The sequence below is a fragment of the Mauremys reevesii genome, linkage group 21 (assembly GCF_016161935.1).
Source record: "Mauremys reevesii isolate NIE-2019 linkage group 21, ASM1616193v1, whole genome shotgun sequence".
NCBI classification, from domain to species: domain Eukaryota; kingdom Metazoa; phylum Chordata; order Testudines; family Geoemydidae; genus Mauremys; species Mauremys reevesii.
This window is the reverse complement of record NC_052643.1, coordinates 16,252,959-16,269,697: the sequence shown is the minus strand read 5'-3', so window position 1 is coordinate 16,269,697 and position 16,739 is coordinate 16,252,959. Positions and strand designations below refer to the sequence as shown.

At 44.3% G+C, this 16,739-nt stretch overlaps 2 protein-coding genes across 26 annotated transcripts in view; one reads left to right on the top strand and one right to left on the bottom strand.

The window, feature by feature from the left end:
* NADK (NAD kinase) overlaps positions 1–9,322 on the bottom strand; it is a 33,094-nt gene extending 23,772 nt beyond the window's left edge. Inside the window, exons 1-2 of the mRNA XM_039509168.1 lie at positions 9,186–9,322; positions 1,200–1,416 (exon numbers count right to left, since the gene is read on the bottom strand). Coding sequence (XP_039365102.1) covers positions 1,200–1,375 — 176 coding nt within the window. The 5' untranslated portion in view covers positions 1,376–1,416; positions 9,186–9,322. The remainder of the gene's footprint in view (positions 1–1,199; positions 1,417–9,185) is intronic.
* Positions 9,317–16,739, top strand: part of CALML6 (calmodulin like 6) — a 235,833-nt gene continuing 228,410 nt past the window's right edge. For 23 of the 25 annotated variants that reach the window (XM_039509211.1, XM_039509212.1, XM_039509194.1 and 20 more), the window contains exon 1: positions 9,317–9,451. The gene's annotated coding sequence lies outside the window, so the exon portion shown is untranslated. The remainder of the gene's footprint in view (positions 9,452–16,739) is intronic. The other 2 variants (XM_039509187.1, XM_039509185.1) reach the window with 1 other exon arrangement.

Sequence of the window (16,739 nt, the reverse complement as noted above, 5' to 3'; positions counted from 1 at the left end):
ACAGTCTGTTCTGAGATCCAACTGTCTTTGATTTGGGGTTCCCTCTCCCCCAACCCCTTTTTCCCAACCCTTATAGTCTCACCTACAAATGCTCCACATTGCAGCAATAATACTGCTAGCAACACAGTTTGAATGGGGGAGACAATCCTCTCTGGTAAGCAGCTCCTTTAGAATCTTGTCCATGCCCCTTAGGTATCCGGAGGGTCAGAGTTCAATAATGCGACGTACTCCCTTCCTCCCTCGGCAAAGCATACTGCCTCCACATAACAGTCTTTGCCTGCCATTGTTGGTCTGAGGAATGCCACACCAGAAGTTAAATCCAGGTTCCCCATGTGACAGAAGAGCATTACTAGTAGGTTAACAATCTGGTTTGAGGAAGGCAATAGACATTTCTCGGTGCACTGATTATGATCTATGAATAAAATGACTTCTGTGCCATCACCCATTACTATACAGCTGAAACGCATCCAACCAGGTTCTTCTTATCATGTATGCTAAGTGGAGCTGTGCGAAAGATCTGGTATCAAGTCCAGCTCTGCGCCTATTATTTAAGGAAGCCTGAACCTTCTTTTTGGATTATATTACTATCAAGCTATTAATGTACCTCAATGTCACAATTTGTTCCATACTTCATTTTTGTAAGGTGTGTAGAACGGGAAGTTGGATCCTTTGCATGATGGTTGACTTAAAACTGACAACAATGTAAAAAATTGTATCTATCTACTCTGTAAAACACTACAGACCTTTGTTAAATAAAGCCACATGTATCCTTGTAAAACTGTCCCTATAAAGAACTATAAAGAACTTGCCAGAACTAGAAAAATTACTTGAACGCCTGTATATCTATTTTCTCAGTTATGGGCAAGCTCTTTTAGTATATTATAAACACTGCAGCTATGCACTGCATCCACAATTCCTATGCTTTGTAAGAAAAAAAAATGTGAAAAGCTATTACTAGGTTCAAAATTCTCTCTTGAAGCCAGCAGACGTTATACCAATGACTTTTTTCCCCTTGGTAACATATTTCTAATCTCAGGAGCTATTTAAGGGTTACCTCACTATGTAAATACAGCCTAGAAAAGCAAACACAAAACTTGGGTAAATTTCACTTTTGCCCTACTTCTACAAAAGCAGGAAACTTCCTGGTCATTCAGAAAGAATCATCAGCATAGAAGATTCACGTCTAGTTTATTTCATACCTGAATTCTTTGGTGCTTCCCAGGGCTGGTGAAGCAGACAAACTGCGGGTCTTAGCCCGACCCCGGATATGGTTAGCACAGCTCCAATCCTGATCATGACATGCTGAGCAATGAAAAGCAGATTCAGAGCTCTCATCATCTTTACTGATACAAAGGTTTTCTTGTTCTGTCTCCATGGTGGAAGTAAAGGAACTTCAGCTGGGGGAAATACAGCTTCCTTTGGGGAAAGAAGAAGTAAGATTTTACTTTATTTCAAATTTTGGAGAGTAACAAACCACAAATTAAATGGACACTATCTAAGTTCATAGACATAGAACATGACACACACTTCTCAAGCTATTCTTGAAGAGATTCCCACCCTGTGGGGAATTTCAGTGCTCTGCCAAATCACAAGAAAGAAATTGGCAGTAGGACGGAGGGATCGAGTGAAGTGCATGTGTGTTAATGATGGCAGTTACCTGGGTTGTTTAGGGCCACTTTTGGCTGCAATTTTAAGACCATTACAATCCTATTTTAAAGAGTTGGTAACCACTTTCTGTTATAAAAGTAATACTGGACAAAAGCCAAACGTCATTCTTAGAAGTAACATATCAAAATCTGCAATTACTGTCGTATACCTGGATTCATCCTCATCAGGTAAGCGGGACAGATGGGCATTCCTAAGTTGCAATGTACAATACACTTGGTCTTAAGAGCATTTTTAGTAACTGTGAATCCAGACAAGGGGAAACAAGGCATCACATTATGCAGTCCAATACTTTTTTCTACCAAAGCAACTTTATTAGCTTGATATCTCTGTGACCAACAACAAAGCTGTGGAGAAAATGAACAAGAACTAAAAAAATTTGGTTAAGCAGTTCCAGAACACTGAACTACAGTGGAAGGAATGGACCTACTAAAGTAAAAAAATTAAAACATTTTGAGAGCATTTGGATAGTTTACAGAAACTATTTAAAAAAAAAAAAGGTGGTTAGTTTGGGATCCCTATTCTTCTTGTTGCTCCCACCACTTCCAGCAATGTAACTTCAGGCACAGCCTTACTTCTAAGAATGACATTCTGCCAGAGACTAAGCAACTGGCAGAATGTCAGGAACATCATTGCAATGGACCTGAAAAAGGAAATCTTTAAGTGGACTTTCTTCCTTAAAACCCTATTTAGAGAAGGTGGGGCCCTGCCAGGCACACAAGTCTCAAGTCTGAGCATATAGTTTTACATGGGGTAGATTTCTAGCCTTTAAAAAAAATAAAAACAGAAAAACCATGAATTTTAAGACGACAAAACTGGCATTGATGCCAACTCTACTGAACACAAGAAGAAAGTAAGAAATAATCCTGCACTGCCAGGGAAATAAATGGATAAAATGATCTACTAGGTCTTTCCCACTTTCAAGATCTATGAGTCTACCAATCTGTTAACAGAACTTCCTCCTGAAAGTCTGCTACAATATCAATATATATTTTTAGTCAGATATGGTAAATAATGAGTTACATACAAGTAGCTTCTCTATATAAAACATTATACAGTTCCTCCTTAGAGGATGTAAGATAACCATGGAATAAGCCAACTCATTTTAAGTCCTTGAAATGTTTACTTTCCCCACAAATGTTAAGAATCTAAGTTTGTGCAAATCCATATCTGAATACAGCTGATGAAGAATCCTTCTCTATATAAACAGCAAACAAATTTCAGTTTAAAAAGGGAACCTAATCTAAGGATAAACAGTGATTAAAATAATTAAGCTTGGATTAATATTTTATACTTACTCTTTAATAAGATTAACAAAAAATAGGTTATCTTGCTATAACATTTGAAGGATTGCACTTTTACAACTGCACCTCCTTTTGAACAGATTTCCTAGTACATACTGTGAAGAATGTGATAGTATGGGATATCAATTAAGAAAGACTGAAACTAGGGAGGTAAAATATTAAACGGTAAGCATTAGTCTTATCAGTTAACCTACCCTAACCATTAACCCCCAGCCTCTCTCCCTTTAATTGGTTAACCAGTTAAACGATATAATTGTAAGCATTTAAACGGTTAACGTTTAAAACAATATTTACATCCCTATGGTAAACAAATATGCTAATAATAGTAATTTGCAGTGATATAGCTGAGCTGACCCCAGGATTTAGAGAAACAAGGTGGGTGAGGTAATATCTTTCTTTCACCAACACAAGTTGGTCCAATAAGACAAGCTTTCGAACGTGCACAGAGCTCTTCTTTGGGTCTAGGAAGGGTACTCAGAGTGTATTTTCACACAACTTGTCTTTCTAACGATAGTAATGATACTTTGCCATCCTATAGCACAGTGGTCTCCAACCTTTTTAAGCACAAGATCACTTTTTGAATTTAAGTGCAATCTAGGATCTACCTCAAAGAAAATGTAGAAATAACAGTAATCACACAAACCTGAACACCCTTGCCCCGCCCCATCCCCAAGGCCCTGCTCTGCCCCTTCTCTGAGGCCACATCCCGCTCACTCCATCCCCCTGCCTCTGTTGTTTGCTCTCCCCTATCCCCACTGGGCTAGGACAGGGGTTTGGGGTGCGGGCTCTGGGCTGGGGCCGAGGGGTTCAGTGTGGCAGGGGCTCTGGGCTGAGCCTGGGGCAGGGGTGCAGGAAGAGATGCAGGCTCTGGGAGGGGGCTCATGGCTGGGGCAGGGAGTTTGGATGCAGGCTCTGGGAGGGAGTTTGGGTGCAGGGGGACTCAGGACTGGGGCAGGAGGTTGGGGTACAGGAAGGGGTTCAGGGTTGGGGCAGGGGGTTGGGGTGCGTTCTCTGGCCAGGCACCGCTTATCTCAGGTGGATCCCAGGCGGCACCACAGTGGGACTAAGGCAGGCTTGCATTGGCCCCACGCTGCTCCCGGAAATGGCCAGCACGTCCCTGTGGCCCCGCGCTGCCTCCGCAGCTCCCATTGGCAGAGAACTACAGCCAACGGGAGCTGCAGGGGCACAGCCCCCTGCCCACCCCAGGGGCTGGAGGGACATGCTGGCCACTTCCGGGAGCTGCACGTGGAGCCCCCTGGCCCTACTTTCCTCAGGCGGCTCCCGGGCAGTTGCGCAGCGGGGCTAAGGCAGACTCCCTGCCTACCCTGGCCCTGTGCCACTTATGGAAGGGCCAGCTTGTCTGGCAGCAGCTCCGGGGGCGGGGAGGCGGCAGGGGCAGAAGGCTCCATACACTGCCCCCGTCTGCAGGCACTGTCCGTACAGCTCCCTTTGGCCACAGTTCCCCATTCCCAACCCATGGGAGCTGTGAGGGCAGTGCCTGCAGGCAAGGGCAGCACGTGGAGACCCCTTTTCCCCCTCCATCCCTGGAGCAGCTGCTGGATACGCTGGTCACTTCCGGGAGTGGTGCCAGGGCAGGCAGGGAGCCTCTGCCTTAGCCCTGCTCTGCCACTGGATTGTTAGCGGCTGATCTCCCGGTTTGGCTGCAGGAGGGTTGGCATGACAACCCTATACTGAGGCTGAGATCAACTGTCAGAGGCTCCAATCATGATCTACTGGTTGGTGACCATTGCTATAGCAACTTTCCAATGGTTTCCAAGTACATTACAAATATTAAGCCTCACAGCACCCTATTTTAAGATACAGGGATTGCCTCTAGCATAGGATACTGTTTCAAAACTATCACTGGTTCATTACTGACTCAGATGGAAATGACACCTACTGAATCACCAACCACCACTTCCTTCATTCCTGACATGAATTACGTCCCCGTTCCATAAGGACACAACTACAAAATAGATACAATTTATAAATTGATAACTTATGCATGCCAGTAATGTCCTTCATTTTTCCAAGATACAAACATTTAGTGGCTTAGAGTCACCTATGAACTTGAGCTTGGAAATACTCATTTCAACATACTTTTGACTTTCCTAATATCTAGGAATTTCAGAAGGGGGGCCTGGCTTTTAGACAGACTAAGAGCATAATGGCATACTAATGTGTGCGCACCAATTACTTGATTTGTACACACAATTACTGTGATGATACATATACATATACACACACACACACACTCTAAGGAGTCAGAGTTTGGCTCATATGTACATTAATACTATAGAAATTACTTTTTGACATGGAAAATTATGCATCTAAGCTTGTTTGTACCACGGTTTTATACAATTTCTCAAAAGGCGTACTAGCTGCTTCTGAACTAATCAAAATACAATTCACTTAAAAATTATCTAAGTTTAAGGAAATAAGCCACTTTAAATATTAGATATTAAATGCCTAAAATAAAATATGAAAGGGGTATTTCAACGTATTAGTATTTTAAATGTGATGTGCTAAAAAAACCCTTATTCAGTTTATTTGGGTCCATTCATCACCTTTTAAAGTAGTTATTACAGTATTCTTCAAAGATTCATTTGTTTGTCACAGGTGTTAGACACACCAAACATCTGTTTTGATATAATCCTGGACAGTATTCTGAATTATGTAAAATAACCTTCCCACAACAAATGCCAGGAAGTTTCCATTTTAAATTTTACCTTATGACTTGCATATAAAGTATAACCAAGATTATATTTCAGTTTAGATGGTCACCAAGAAAGCCCTACAGAAAGTTAGAAAAAGAGAATTCTATTTCCGTCTATGCCTAGTGGTGCTTTTGAAGTGTATGTGATCCCAGTACACTGCATCTATGAATCAACTTAACATTTTAAGACAATCCAATGCCTCAACTACCCTCTACTTCTACCTCTTTGGTGTTTAAGGAATTATTGGTCTATCAGTAAGTCTCTGAAGTGGATTCCTGTGTTCTTCTAAGATTATATCAGCCAAAACTGGAGTAACTATAGCAAGTCAAGTGCCTATAGTGCCAAGTGACCAATATGTTTCATTTCTTATGTGGAGCAAAAGCCAAATACTGGTGACAGCTTGATAGCAACTAAAATGACAATCACCCAAGAAGTCTATTTTTTTAAAATTCATGTGAAATTGTTTTTATGATTGTTATTCAGCACTCCTAGTGATTTTGCCAGGGTGCTTTGTAAATAAATTATTAATTACTGAGTATTTATTTTGGCAGCTTGAATACTGTATCATTAGTAAGATCCATTCATTCTAATGAAAGTGTTCAACTCTTATATTAAATTCACCTAAAAAAGCATCAGGCAATGATATGTCAAGTTTTCACAGCTATTTCACTGTAACAGTATCAAAGGGAGGAAAAAGTCTGAACTTTTAAATTCAAAATTATTTATTCTTTGTATTATCATAGTGCCTAGAAGACCCAGTTATGGGTCAGAACCTCTTATGCTAAGTGCTATACAAATACAGAACATAAAAACAAAAAAACGATAGTCCCTAATCCAAAGAGTTTACAATCTAAGTAAAAAGACAAGAAATTGATACAGATGGGGGAGAACAAGGAAACAATGAAAGGGTATTGGTCACCATGATAAGCAGTTTCCCACCACAGCAGCAGCTTAGCCACGCTAAAGTTTTTTATAGGCATCTTGGCAAAATTCTCCTTTGAGGAGATTTTGAAGGAGGATAATGAGTTAGTTTTGCAGATGTTTATGGGTCACTCCTCCCAAACGTAAGGAGCAGCCTGGGAAAAAGCATGAAGGTGCTTGTTGAATTTTCTAACAAGTGGGCAATAAAGGCTAGCATCTTGGGCCAATTATACGTGAAGGCTGTCATCTTAATACATAACCAGGGATGATAGGCAAGGTGAGGCCAGACCACGAAGGGACAATTGTGCTATTATATTGATCCCTTCATAGTGTGTTTACAATATCTAATACGGTATATATGGGTGTTTCCCTCATTAATACTTTGGGAAGGAGATCAAAGTAAAGTTAGATCAAGAATTGTACAATAGCCTTCATACATATATCATACCATACATACATTTTTATTAGATAACAAGAAATTGTACTGGACATTCAGATCACACCATTTGACCTGTTACAGATCTATTATCATTATTACTGACTTACTGTAATTCTCATAAGGGTAAGAAGACTGTTACATTCAGAAATCATTATCTTAGCTTCCTTTTCTATTACTTTGCATTATGCCTCTTCTGTGTCATTTATTCAGTAACGCAAGGAACCAGTCAAATGGAGGATTTCCTTATATAGCTGTTTTCACCCAAAGGTTCCTCTTCAGTCCCACCAACAATGGAGAAGCATGTGTCAGCTGGACAAGTGTTTGTTTTGGTTTTTTATGTTTTAGTTACAGATTTCCCTCCCACCCTCTCATGTGGATGGAGTCAAGAAGTACTGCATGCTACAATCACTGAAAGCACTTGTGACTCAGAAGCATCTTTCCAGTGGATGGTTATACAACTTCTAACTCTTCTATTTCCAGTGAAAAATAGAAAGCACCACTGTAAAGAGTAAAAAATACCCGAATAGAAACTTTTCTGCAGCAGCCCTCCTCCCCAAGATCATCTGTGCAACACTTCAAGCCACATTCTAGCTGTATTGTTTCTCTTCCTCTCTAATGTAGAGCAAAGATAAAAAGAGCAGATATAACTCAATTGGCAAGGCCCAGAACAAAACTGAAATTCCCAGCCACTTTCCCAACAGTTCAACCATCAAGACTGTGTGGTTTAATAAAATAGAAGCCACGTTATTAACCAGCTAAGAGCTCCTTCATATGACAAGGTGCAATCACAGGCAAGAGGGGGTTATTCTCTCTGTTGAATAGTCTCTTTTTCTGCACCAAGGCTGAGAGCACAGCTGTGTGTTTCCATCCCGTCAGTGGAGATTTAAGAATGATTATTCTTGGTTGACAGGAACTATGAGAATGTTATTGTCTGTCAGTGTGTTTCTTAGGCACCACTTGAGACCATCTATAGCTTTGCTAAAGAAATCTGCACTGAAACTAGTTACACCACGAGGTACCCTCTGTGTAAGATATATATGCACGGACCACATGCCAGCTGGTCACCAGTTTAAGGACCTGTACCAATGAAGCCACATTTGATACACACAGGTCATGAACACTGGAGTGGCACATGGTACATCCACAGTGCTTCAAGAACCACCAAAAAGACCCAAATATCTTTAGGCTTGGATTGATTATTTTTTATTGGTAAATGTTAGTAAACATCAGTTTTCACCACATGCTAACAAAAATATTGACTTTTTAATTATAAATATTGTAACTGAAATTTACAGATAGGCAAAGAAAAAGCTATGCTGCTTGAGAAGTCAGAGATTACTTTAAGGCTATTTAACTTGTATATTTTGATATGTTGACAATTTATGTTTTAACCATTATAAAGCTTTATTTTTGTGTCTCACAGTGTCTACTGTCATTAACTTAGTACTATCGCTACCTGCTGCCCATTATCTGGCCACCCCATAACTTCACACAACGGTGAAAATTTAAACCAATAAAAATGAAAAAAGTCTTAAAATAAACACTGACATCCGTCAAAACGATAAAAAAAAAAGTAAAACTGAACTCTGCCAAGCCTAACCATAGAGGCCAGTTGTGTGTCAAGCATCCTCCTGAGGGGCACTGCACGGCTGATGCCAACACACCACCTGCCATCCTGCAGGCACAACAAAATCTGGTGCCCCAGCATGCTCAGCTCCCCCAGGACAGGCCCTTTAGCCTTCAGGGGACAACACCGGGCACCCCCACTCCCCCACTGGGAAAGTTACACACCAAGGCCCTAAGTCTGCCTCACAACAGCCCACCCAGGGGCACCAGCTGCTTCCCATGAGAAGGCACCACAACAGCCCTGGCACCCTGGCGTTGCTATCTCCTAGGAGCAACCCCTCGGCCCTGGGTCTGCCAGGCCCTTCCGACCTAGCTACCAGCCACCAAGACACCCCCCCCCACACACACACACACTCCCTTCCCCCCCTCAGCCCCCTCCACCCCTCCCCACTCCATCACCCCCTCCACTTAGCCCGCCCGCGCGCCCGCTCCATCCCCCCACCCCTCCCACTCCACTCCATTCCATTCCATCCCCCCTCCCCCGCTCGCCTCGCGCCGCCGTCCCCCGCTCACCGCGCTGCGAGCTCTTCCCCCCTCAGAGGCCCGCGCGTCGGAACCGGCAGTATTGGCGGCGGTTGCTCCCGTCCAGTGAGTGAGGCCGACAACCCCGGGGCGCCTCCATAGTCCGCCCTAATTCCTCCGCCTCCTCACGAGACTCAGCCGCAGCCGGGCCCGCAGGGGGGAGCCGGCAAAGGAGGAGGGGGGGGGGGGGAGAGAAGAGACGACAACCCTGCGCATGCGCGAGACCGCCGCGGTTTCCCATTCAGGAGAAGGAGGCGGTAAGTGCAGCGGGGTTGCGTACGCGAGGGTCGGCCCGGAGTCTGAGGGCGGGGGCCGAGGAGAAATCACGCTACTGCGCATGCGCCAAACTCCGCACGCCATCATGGGGAGCGGGCAAAGGCAACGAACAACGGCGCGCATGCGCGGGATGTGGCTGTTTGAGCGCTGGCGCGTGGCGCTGCCTCGGCTAGGGGGTGGAAGCTGCGCGCAGGCGGAGAGGATGCCGAGTCCAGTGGATTTGCCCCACCCTCTGCTGTGGGGGTTTGCTCCATTGCCAGCGCCAGGCTGTGCTGGGACAGTGGGGAGCGAGGATCGTGCTCCTTGGGGTCAGGGCGCTGCACCTTTTTGCGCCATTGAACCCCCGCACCCCGGTCACCGTGTTACACATGCTGAGTGTTGCCAATTCCAGGCACTCATGAACCATGAGTCGGGCATGAAAAAACCCACGAGAGCGGCTTAAAAAGCATGAGATTTTTTTAAAAAAACATTAATTTTAGGCTTACTTTATTTCCATTATTTTTGAGCTTGGGTCACGTTTTCAAACATGAGAACTAGAAACTTCCCCCTTTTTAAAAAAACCAAAGCCGAGAGACCGTGAGAGCTAGGGCTGTGGAGAACACAGCAGACTTCCGGTAAAAGTGCAAGAGTTGACAACATTATTAATGCTGACAAAAAATTCATTTATATTACTAAAGCCGTACTGTGCCAATCACTGTACAAACATATAAGAAAAAAAACAGCCTTGCCCAAAATAGTTCACAACTGAAGTTTATGATGAGAGGGGATTTATCAGGACATCCCCCAAAAGAATCTAGAAATTCTGCAAATCTCCAGTTCAGTGGATTCCTCCTCTCCAGCCCAAAACTTCACATATTTAACTACAATGCTACTTGGTCACCTTTTTAGAAATCATGCTAATAGTTTATGCTCCTTCCTACTACCTTTTATCTAATGCTTGCAAAGTGCTTTATAAATCTTTTCTATGCCTCACAAAATCACTGTGAGGTGGTTGTGATGTTGCACTTGATACGCTTTATGGAAATATGCTTATATATATGAAATAACTGGAATATGCTTTAGGCTAAATACCCCATGTATGGTGTCATTAGAAAGCTTGTAATCTACTAAGTGTGTTCATCCTATTTGTTTGCATGTATTATTTCTATATCTGGCGTTAGGAGAATAAGATATAGACTTGTATCACTGCTGTAAACATATTAAGTGGAAGCCATTAAGGGTGCTCCAGAAACAATCAGTTGTAAATGGCCTTAATTACTTGAAAGTCTTCCTGTGTACATGTGGGCCAGCCCATGGGGAATGGAGACTAGGGATCTTACAATGACATGTGACCATGTCATCTGATAATGAAATCCATCTTAAATCTGGTACTTTTTCATTTAGAAGGAGGGGTGGGGACCCAGAGAGACAAAAGATTCCCGCCTTGTGCCAAAGCTATAAAAGGGGTTCAAGCAGGACAAAAGGGGTGGCCAGTCATGAGAAAACCCCTGCTTACCACCTGAGATCTCTGATGGAACTAACAAGGACTGCACCGGGGAAAGGATTGGGCCCAGACTAGGAAGGAGTCTAGTCTGTGAAAGAAGCTTATTCAAACATCTTTGAGGGTGAGATATTACCCGTAATCAGTTTCTTAATGTATTAGGCTTAGAGTTGCATGTTTTGTTTTATTTTGCTTTGTGACTTACTTTGTCCTGGCTATTATTACTTGAAACCACTTAAATCCTACTTCTTATACTTTATAAAATCATGTTTGTTTATTACTAAACCCAGAATAAGTGATTAATACCTGGGGGAGCAAACAGTTGTGCATATCTCTCTATCAGTGTTATAGAGGGCGGACAATTTATGAATTTACCCTGTATAAGCTTTATAGAGTATAACAGATTTATTTGGGATTTGGATCCTATTGAGAGCTGGGTGTCTGTGTGCTGGAGACAGATAACCTGCTGAGCTGTTTTTAGTTAAAGTCTGCAGCTTTGGGGGCGTGATCCAGACCCTGGGTCTGTGTTGCGGCAGGCTAGCGTGTCTGGCTCAACAAGGCAGGGTTCTGGAGTCCCAAGCTGGCAGGGAAAACGGGCTCAGAGGTAATTTCAGCACATCAGGTGACAGTCCCAAGGGGATCTCTGTGACCGAACCCATCACAGTGGGAAAATAGTTATCTCCAGAAACAGCAATGAAAGGTGTTGTACAATCTTTAGCAATTACGTCAAGTCAATGGCAGAGCTGAGGGTAGAGTCTGTGATTTCTGATTCCCCATCCCTGCAGTCATGACATGACAGTGTGTAGTACCGTATGCAACCCCAACGTAAGTGTTATCACTGTGTGATGCCGTACAGGGCATGGACAGTGACTGATGCAGTTACATTTCAAAGCAGTTATTCCAGCTGCTATTTTTATTCTCTGTGATCATCTCAAATCCCTGAATCTTGAAACTTAATGGAATCCAGCATGCTGCAGCCAGGCTACATTTGCTCCAGGAGGCAGGACTCTATTCATGCATCCCCTGTTGCCTTCACAATGCCTGTCTATCCACTTCCAGTCCACCCTGGTAGTTTTTCAAATCTTTCCATGGACCTTGTTCTCCACCCTGCAGCTCATATCAACCTACTCCATCCCCAACTAGTTGGAGCCTCTTTTATATCCCCACATTTATGTCTTCAGATAGTAGAAAGAAGTTTGCTCTTTTATTTCTGTTGCCCCATATGATGACAGGGATTGTCTCTTTTCTATGTTTGTATAGAGCTCAGCACAATGGGGCCTCAAGCCTGATTGCACCCTTTGGGTGCTACCATCATATACATGTATAAATATTTAAAAATAATCTGGAACTTGCTCCCTCTGTTTGCCCTTTTGTACCCTACCAATGGCAGCAAGTGCACCAGTGGAAGCTGTGGTGTAGACAAGGAGTGATTACATCCTCAAACAAGTCTGTAAGAATTTCAGGGCAAGAATTAAGAGTTTCTAATAGTTATACAGGGCACCTAGCTGTAAAAAAAAACAGAAAACTAATAATCCTTCTGCACTCATCTCTAAAGAAGGGGAGTGGGGAATGGGCTATACTCGTGCCTGCAAAGAAATGGTGGTTGTAGATACCACACTGTATGTTAGGATTTCCTGTCCATGAAGGAAATTACAGGCCAAATGCCTTCATGTTTCATTCAGGAACCATAGTATGTGAAACTGCATGTGCCTCCATATGTGTGCCACATGTAATCCAAGGATTTGCTGGACATGCTCTGTATGGGGCTTCAGATGGATTAAAAATAATCTTAAACCACTTATTTTGTTTAGGTGCCTAATCAGCTGATGAACACACAATTTGTATCATATCCCTTCAGAACCCTATTCCACCTTCATAGCTGATGGGCATCCATGGCTTGTTGACAGTGTTTGGTTGTAATACAGAAGGAAGGCAAAGCTCAAACAAGGCCCTCTGTAATTTGTCCCAGTCTGTACATGGTATGTTGTAATTTTATCAGCAACATCTTTAAAACTTATTGCTTCAATATTTAAATAGGCTAAATACAAACCAGATTCTAATCTGTGTGAGAAGTGCAAGTATAACATATGGGCTGTGTGAGGGGGAAGTGAAGTCAATGATGAGATCATGAATAAATATCTTCATATGCTTTACATTGCAATTCAATGTGCAACAGTTAGATCACCTCCCATATATAATAGGGGTGGTTTTGGGTGACCATGCACTTAGCAAATTCCAAGAGTGATTCAGCAGTTAATTAGCACAGGTGTTTCTGTAAGTGTGAAATACAACAGTAGGAGAGTAATTCTAGCATTTAATAATTCTTAAAGGTACACCTGCACAGCTTTGTCATATAATGGCAGTTCCTGGCCTGAAATTTGAATCCTGGTGGGTTTAGGACCAGGTTGGCCTATTATTTTGTTCTTTTGTGTTGTGATGGGAAGGGGTTACACAGTCTTTACTTCTTTCTGTGGTTAGTGATTAATGCTGAAAGGGTAAAACGTGAGTCTACCTTGCAAACAAATATGTCGCCAAAATGTACCAGGCATAGAGCATGTGAAAACCACGGTGGTAGTCAAACAGAGTAATGATGGTTCTGGGTCTATAAGACACTCAGTTCTAAGGTTCACTTGAGCATGTGGCATATAGCTAGCTGTTCTTTATTACAGTGTTAGGACTGCTTGAGAGGGTTAGCCATTCCCCCACCATCTTCTTCAAGACTATCAGAAACAGGGCCGGCTCCAGACCCCAGCGCGCCAAGCGCGTGCTTGGGGCGGCATTTTGCTGGCAGGGCGGCAGGCGGCTCCGGCGGACCTTCTGCAGTCATGCCTGCGGGAGGTCCGCTGGTCCCGCGGCTCCGGTGGACCTCCCACAGGCATGACTGCGGATGCTCCACCGGAGCCGCGGGACCAGCGGACCCTCCGCAGGCACGTCTGCAAGAGGTCCCCCGGAGCCGCGGGACCGGCGTGCTTGAGGTGGCCAAATTCCTAGAGCCGCCCCTGATCAGAAAGGAAAAGAGGGGGGGTGGAGTGGGGTAGTATTAACCTTAAAAGTGCTAACTGGTGTCCTGGGGGACACATGTCACTCACCAGTCAAAAATTCAGATTTTATTTTAAAAAAGTATTACAAAATGTAATATTCTAGAAAGTTTAAATGAGTTGGGTGCTTTAACTGCAGTTAGGGTGATTTTGCTGTCATCATCTGGTTCTTATTAGTACTCCTCAGGGAATTCTGCACCAAAAAAATTAAAAATTCTGCACACAATATTTTAAAATTCTGCAAATTTTATTTTGTCATATAAAGGTGGAGGCTCCAGCATGGCACTGGAGAGCACAAGCCACTGGCTGCACAGAAGTGGGAGATCACTCTGCAGATTCAGCCATGAGGGTTTCAGAGTAGCAGCCGTGTTAGTGAGACTAACAAATTTATTTCAGCATGAGCTTTCGCATCCGAAGAAGTGAGCTTTAGCTCACGAAAGCTCATGCTGAAATAAATTTGTTAGTCTCTAAGGTGCCACAAGTACTCCTGTTTTTTTTTCAGCCATGAGGCTACACCCAACCCTGACATGGCGCAAGGACCGGGCCTGCCCCAGAAACACCCCAGTGCCCTGCCCCTCCGTGCCAGGTGCACCCAGATGTGAGCAGGCAGGCTCAGCTTGGCAGGATCCAAGTGTGGAGGGGCTTAGTGGTACAGGGGGAGGGGGGAAATCCAGGTGTGGATTGAAAGGCTTCTGTGTGGGGCCATCTGGTTGTGGGTGGCTCAGTGGGGGAATCCAGGTGCACAGGGGATCTGGATGCACAGGGGCTTGTTGGGAGGTTCTGGGTACAATGGTAATGGGATGCTGGAGGGGGGTTCAGGTGAAGGTGGTTGGGGCTCAGCAGGGGGGATAGAGCTCGGTGGAGAGTCTGAGTGTTGGGGGCTCAGTGCGGGAGGTCTGGGTGTGGGGAGATAGACCTCAGCAGGATGGTCTGGGTGTGGGAGTCTCGGGGGGGGGGGTCCAGATGCTGGGGTAGTGGGGCAGCAATCCAGGTGCAGCTGGTTGGGGCTCAGGGTGGCTCATCAGGGTGGTGCAGAGGGAGTGGGGCTCCTCAGGGAGGTTCTGTATGTGGGATGTGTGAGGCTCATCAGGAGGGTCTGGGTATGAGGGGTTCTGGATGCACGGCAGTTGGGTGGATGGGGGAGCAGGTCCCTGTACAGTGATCCCTCCCCCTGCAGCTGAGGAGTAACGGGTGCAGGAAGCGGTGGTGTGGGGGAGGAGTTTGCAGAGATTCCTGGAGCTGGGGGAGAAAGCTGGGGGTGGGTCTGACCCAGCACCAGATGCCGTGCAGGGGAAGAGGAAGTCCTGTCCTACCCAGCCCAGTTGGGACTAGCAGCTGACCAGCCAGGTCTTCCCCAGTCCCGCCCCCTGCCCTACAGTGATTTACCTCTCTGCCGGCTGCTGTGGGCACCCGAAACATACTGCTGGGGAATGTCGCATGCCTGCTCTTGTGGCTTCCCTTTGCTTCCCCATCAGAAAGTCATTTTTCTGTGGGGAAGCAAATAAATCTATGGGGAACATAAATTCTGTGCATGTGCAGTGGTGCATAATTCCCCCAGGAGTATTATTAGTTACCACATTAGTGAATATTCTTTAACACAGAGGATAAAATAGCAGCCCTGAACATTCATCCTGACCCTTTATTTGGTAATTGGCTAAAAATTCTCCCTGCTTTAAAATCCTTCCCAGCCCCTCAGAACATACATCTAACCTTATGTAAGAAGCTCTCCAGCTCAGCCATAAATAAAGTCCCCACCTCCAAAAAGCACTTTCTTATCTATTGGTGACTTATGGCCAAATCCTAAGAGAAGCTGAGAAACTACAGCTCCCCTTGAAGTCATCACAAACTGCCTCTCACTTCAGTGAAAGCAGGATCAGGTCCCTAATTCTGTACTCACCTAATGCATGGTGAGTGTCTTCAGGTCAAATCCCCAGGGGTAAGTTATAGGAGGGCTCAGAACCTCTCAAAATTAATGCCTTAGGCACTAATGCCAAGGCTGTTCCCACTGAAATCAGCAGGAGTTTGTCACAGCTTCAGGAAGGAGTAGGATCAGGCCCTTGTGTAGCTGCCATTGTAGACAAACATAAAAACAGCTATACTGGATCAGACCAAAGGTCCATCTAGCCCACTTTCCTGTCTTCTAACAGTAGCCGATGCCAGGTACCCCAGAGGGAATGAACAGGTAATCATCCAGTGATCCATTCCCCGTCGCTCATTCCCAGCTTCCAGCAAACATGGTGTTTAGTTAACTTCTGCACAGTTGTCTCAGGAGATATCCTGTTTTCTAGTGATCAGATATTACTTTAATTGCATGATGTAATTATTTGTTAGTCCAGTCTCAAGCATATGGCTCATTCAGAGCAGCTCTGGCTAAAGATATCAGACCAGGTCAATTTTGCTAGGGTAATTTACACCATCTGAGGATTGGGCCCATTATTTGCTATATCCAGAATTGTTTCTCTAGGTCACGTAGGGAGATAAGAGAAGGTGGCTGCACTTGATGGGTTGGGGCAGGTTGTTTTGAGATATCACATGCTCTCAAGTCAAAAGTTCTGTGCATTTTGCAAGGAATTGGGGGTCAGGAAATGAAGTGAGTGCAACATGGAATTGAGTGCCAGGAAATGAAATGACAATGCACATTGAAAATGAGGAAGTTGAAAGCTAAGGGATGGGGAAATGCTAGAGATTCAGTAGAAAGAGGGTTTGCTGCCACCACGACATCAGAGGATAAGCAATACTCAAGCTCAAGAT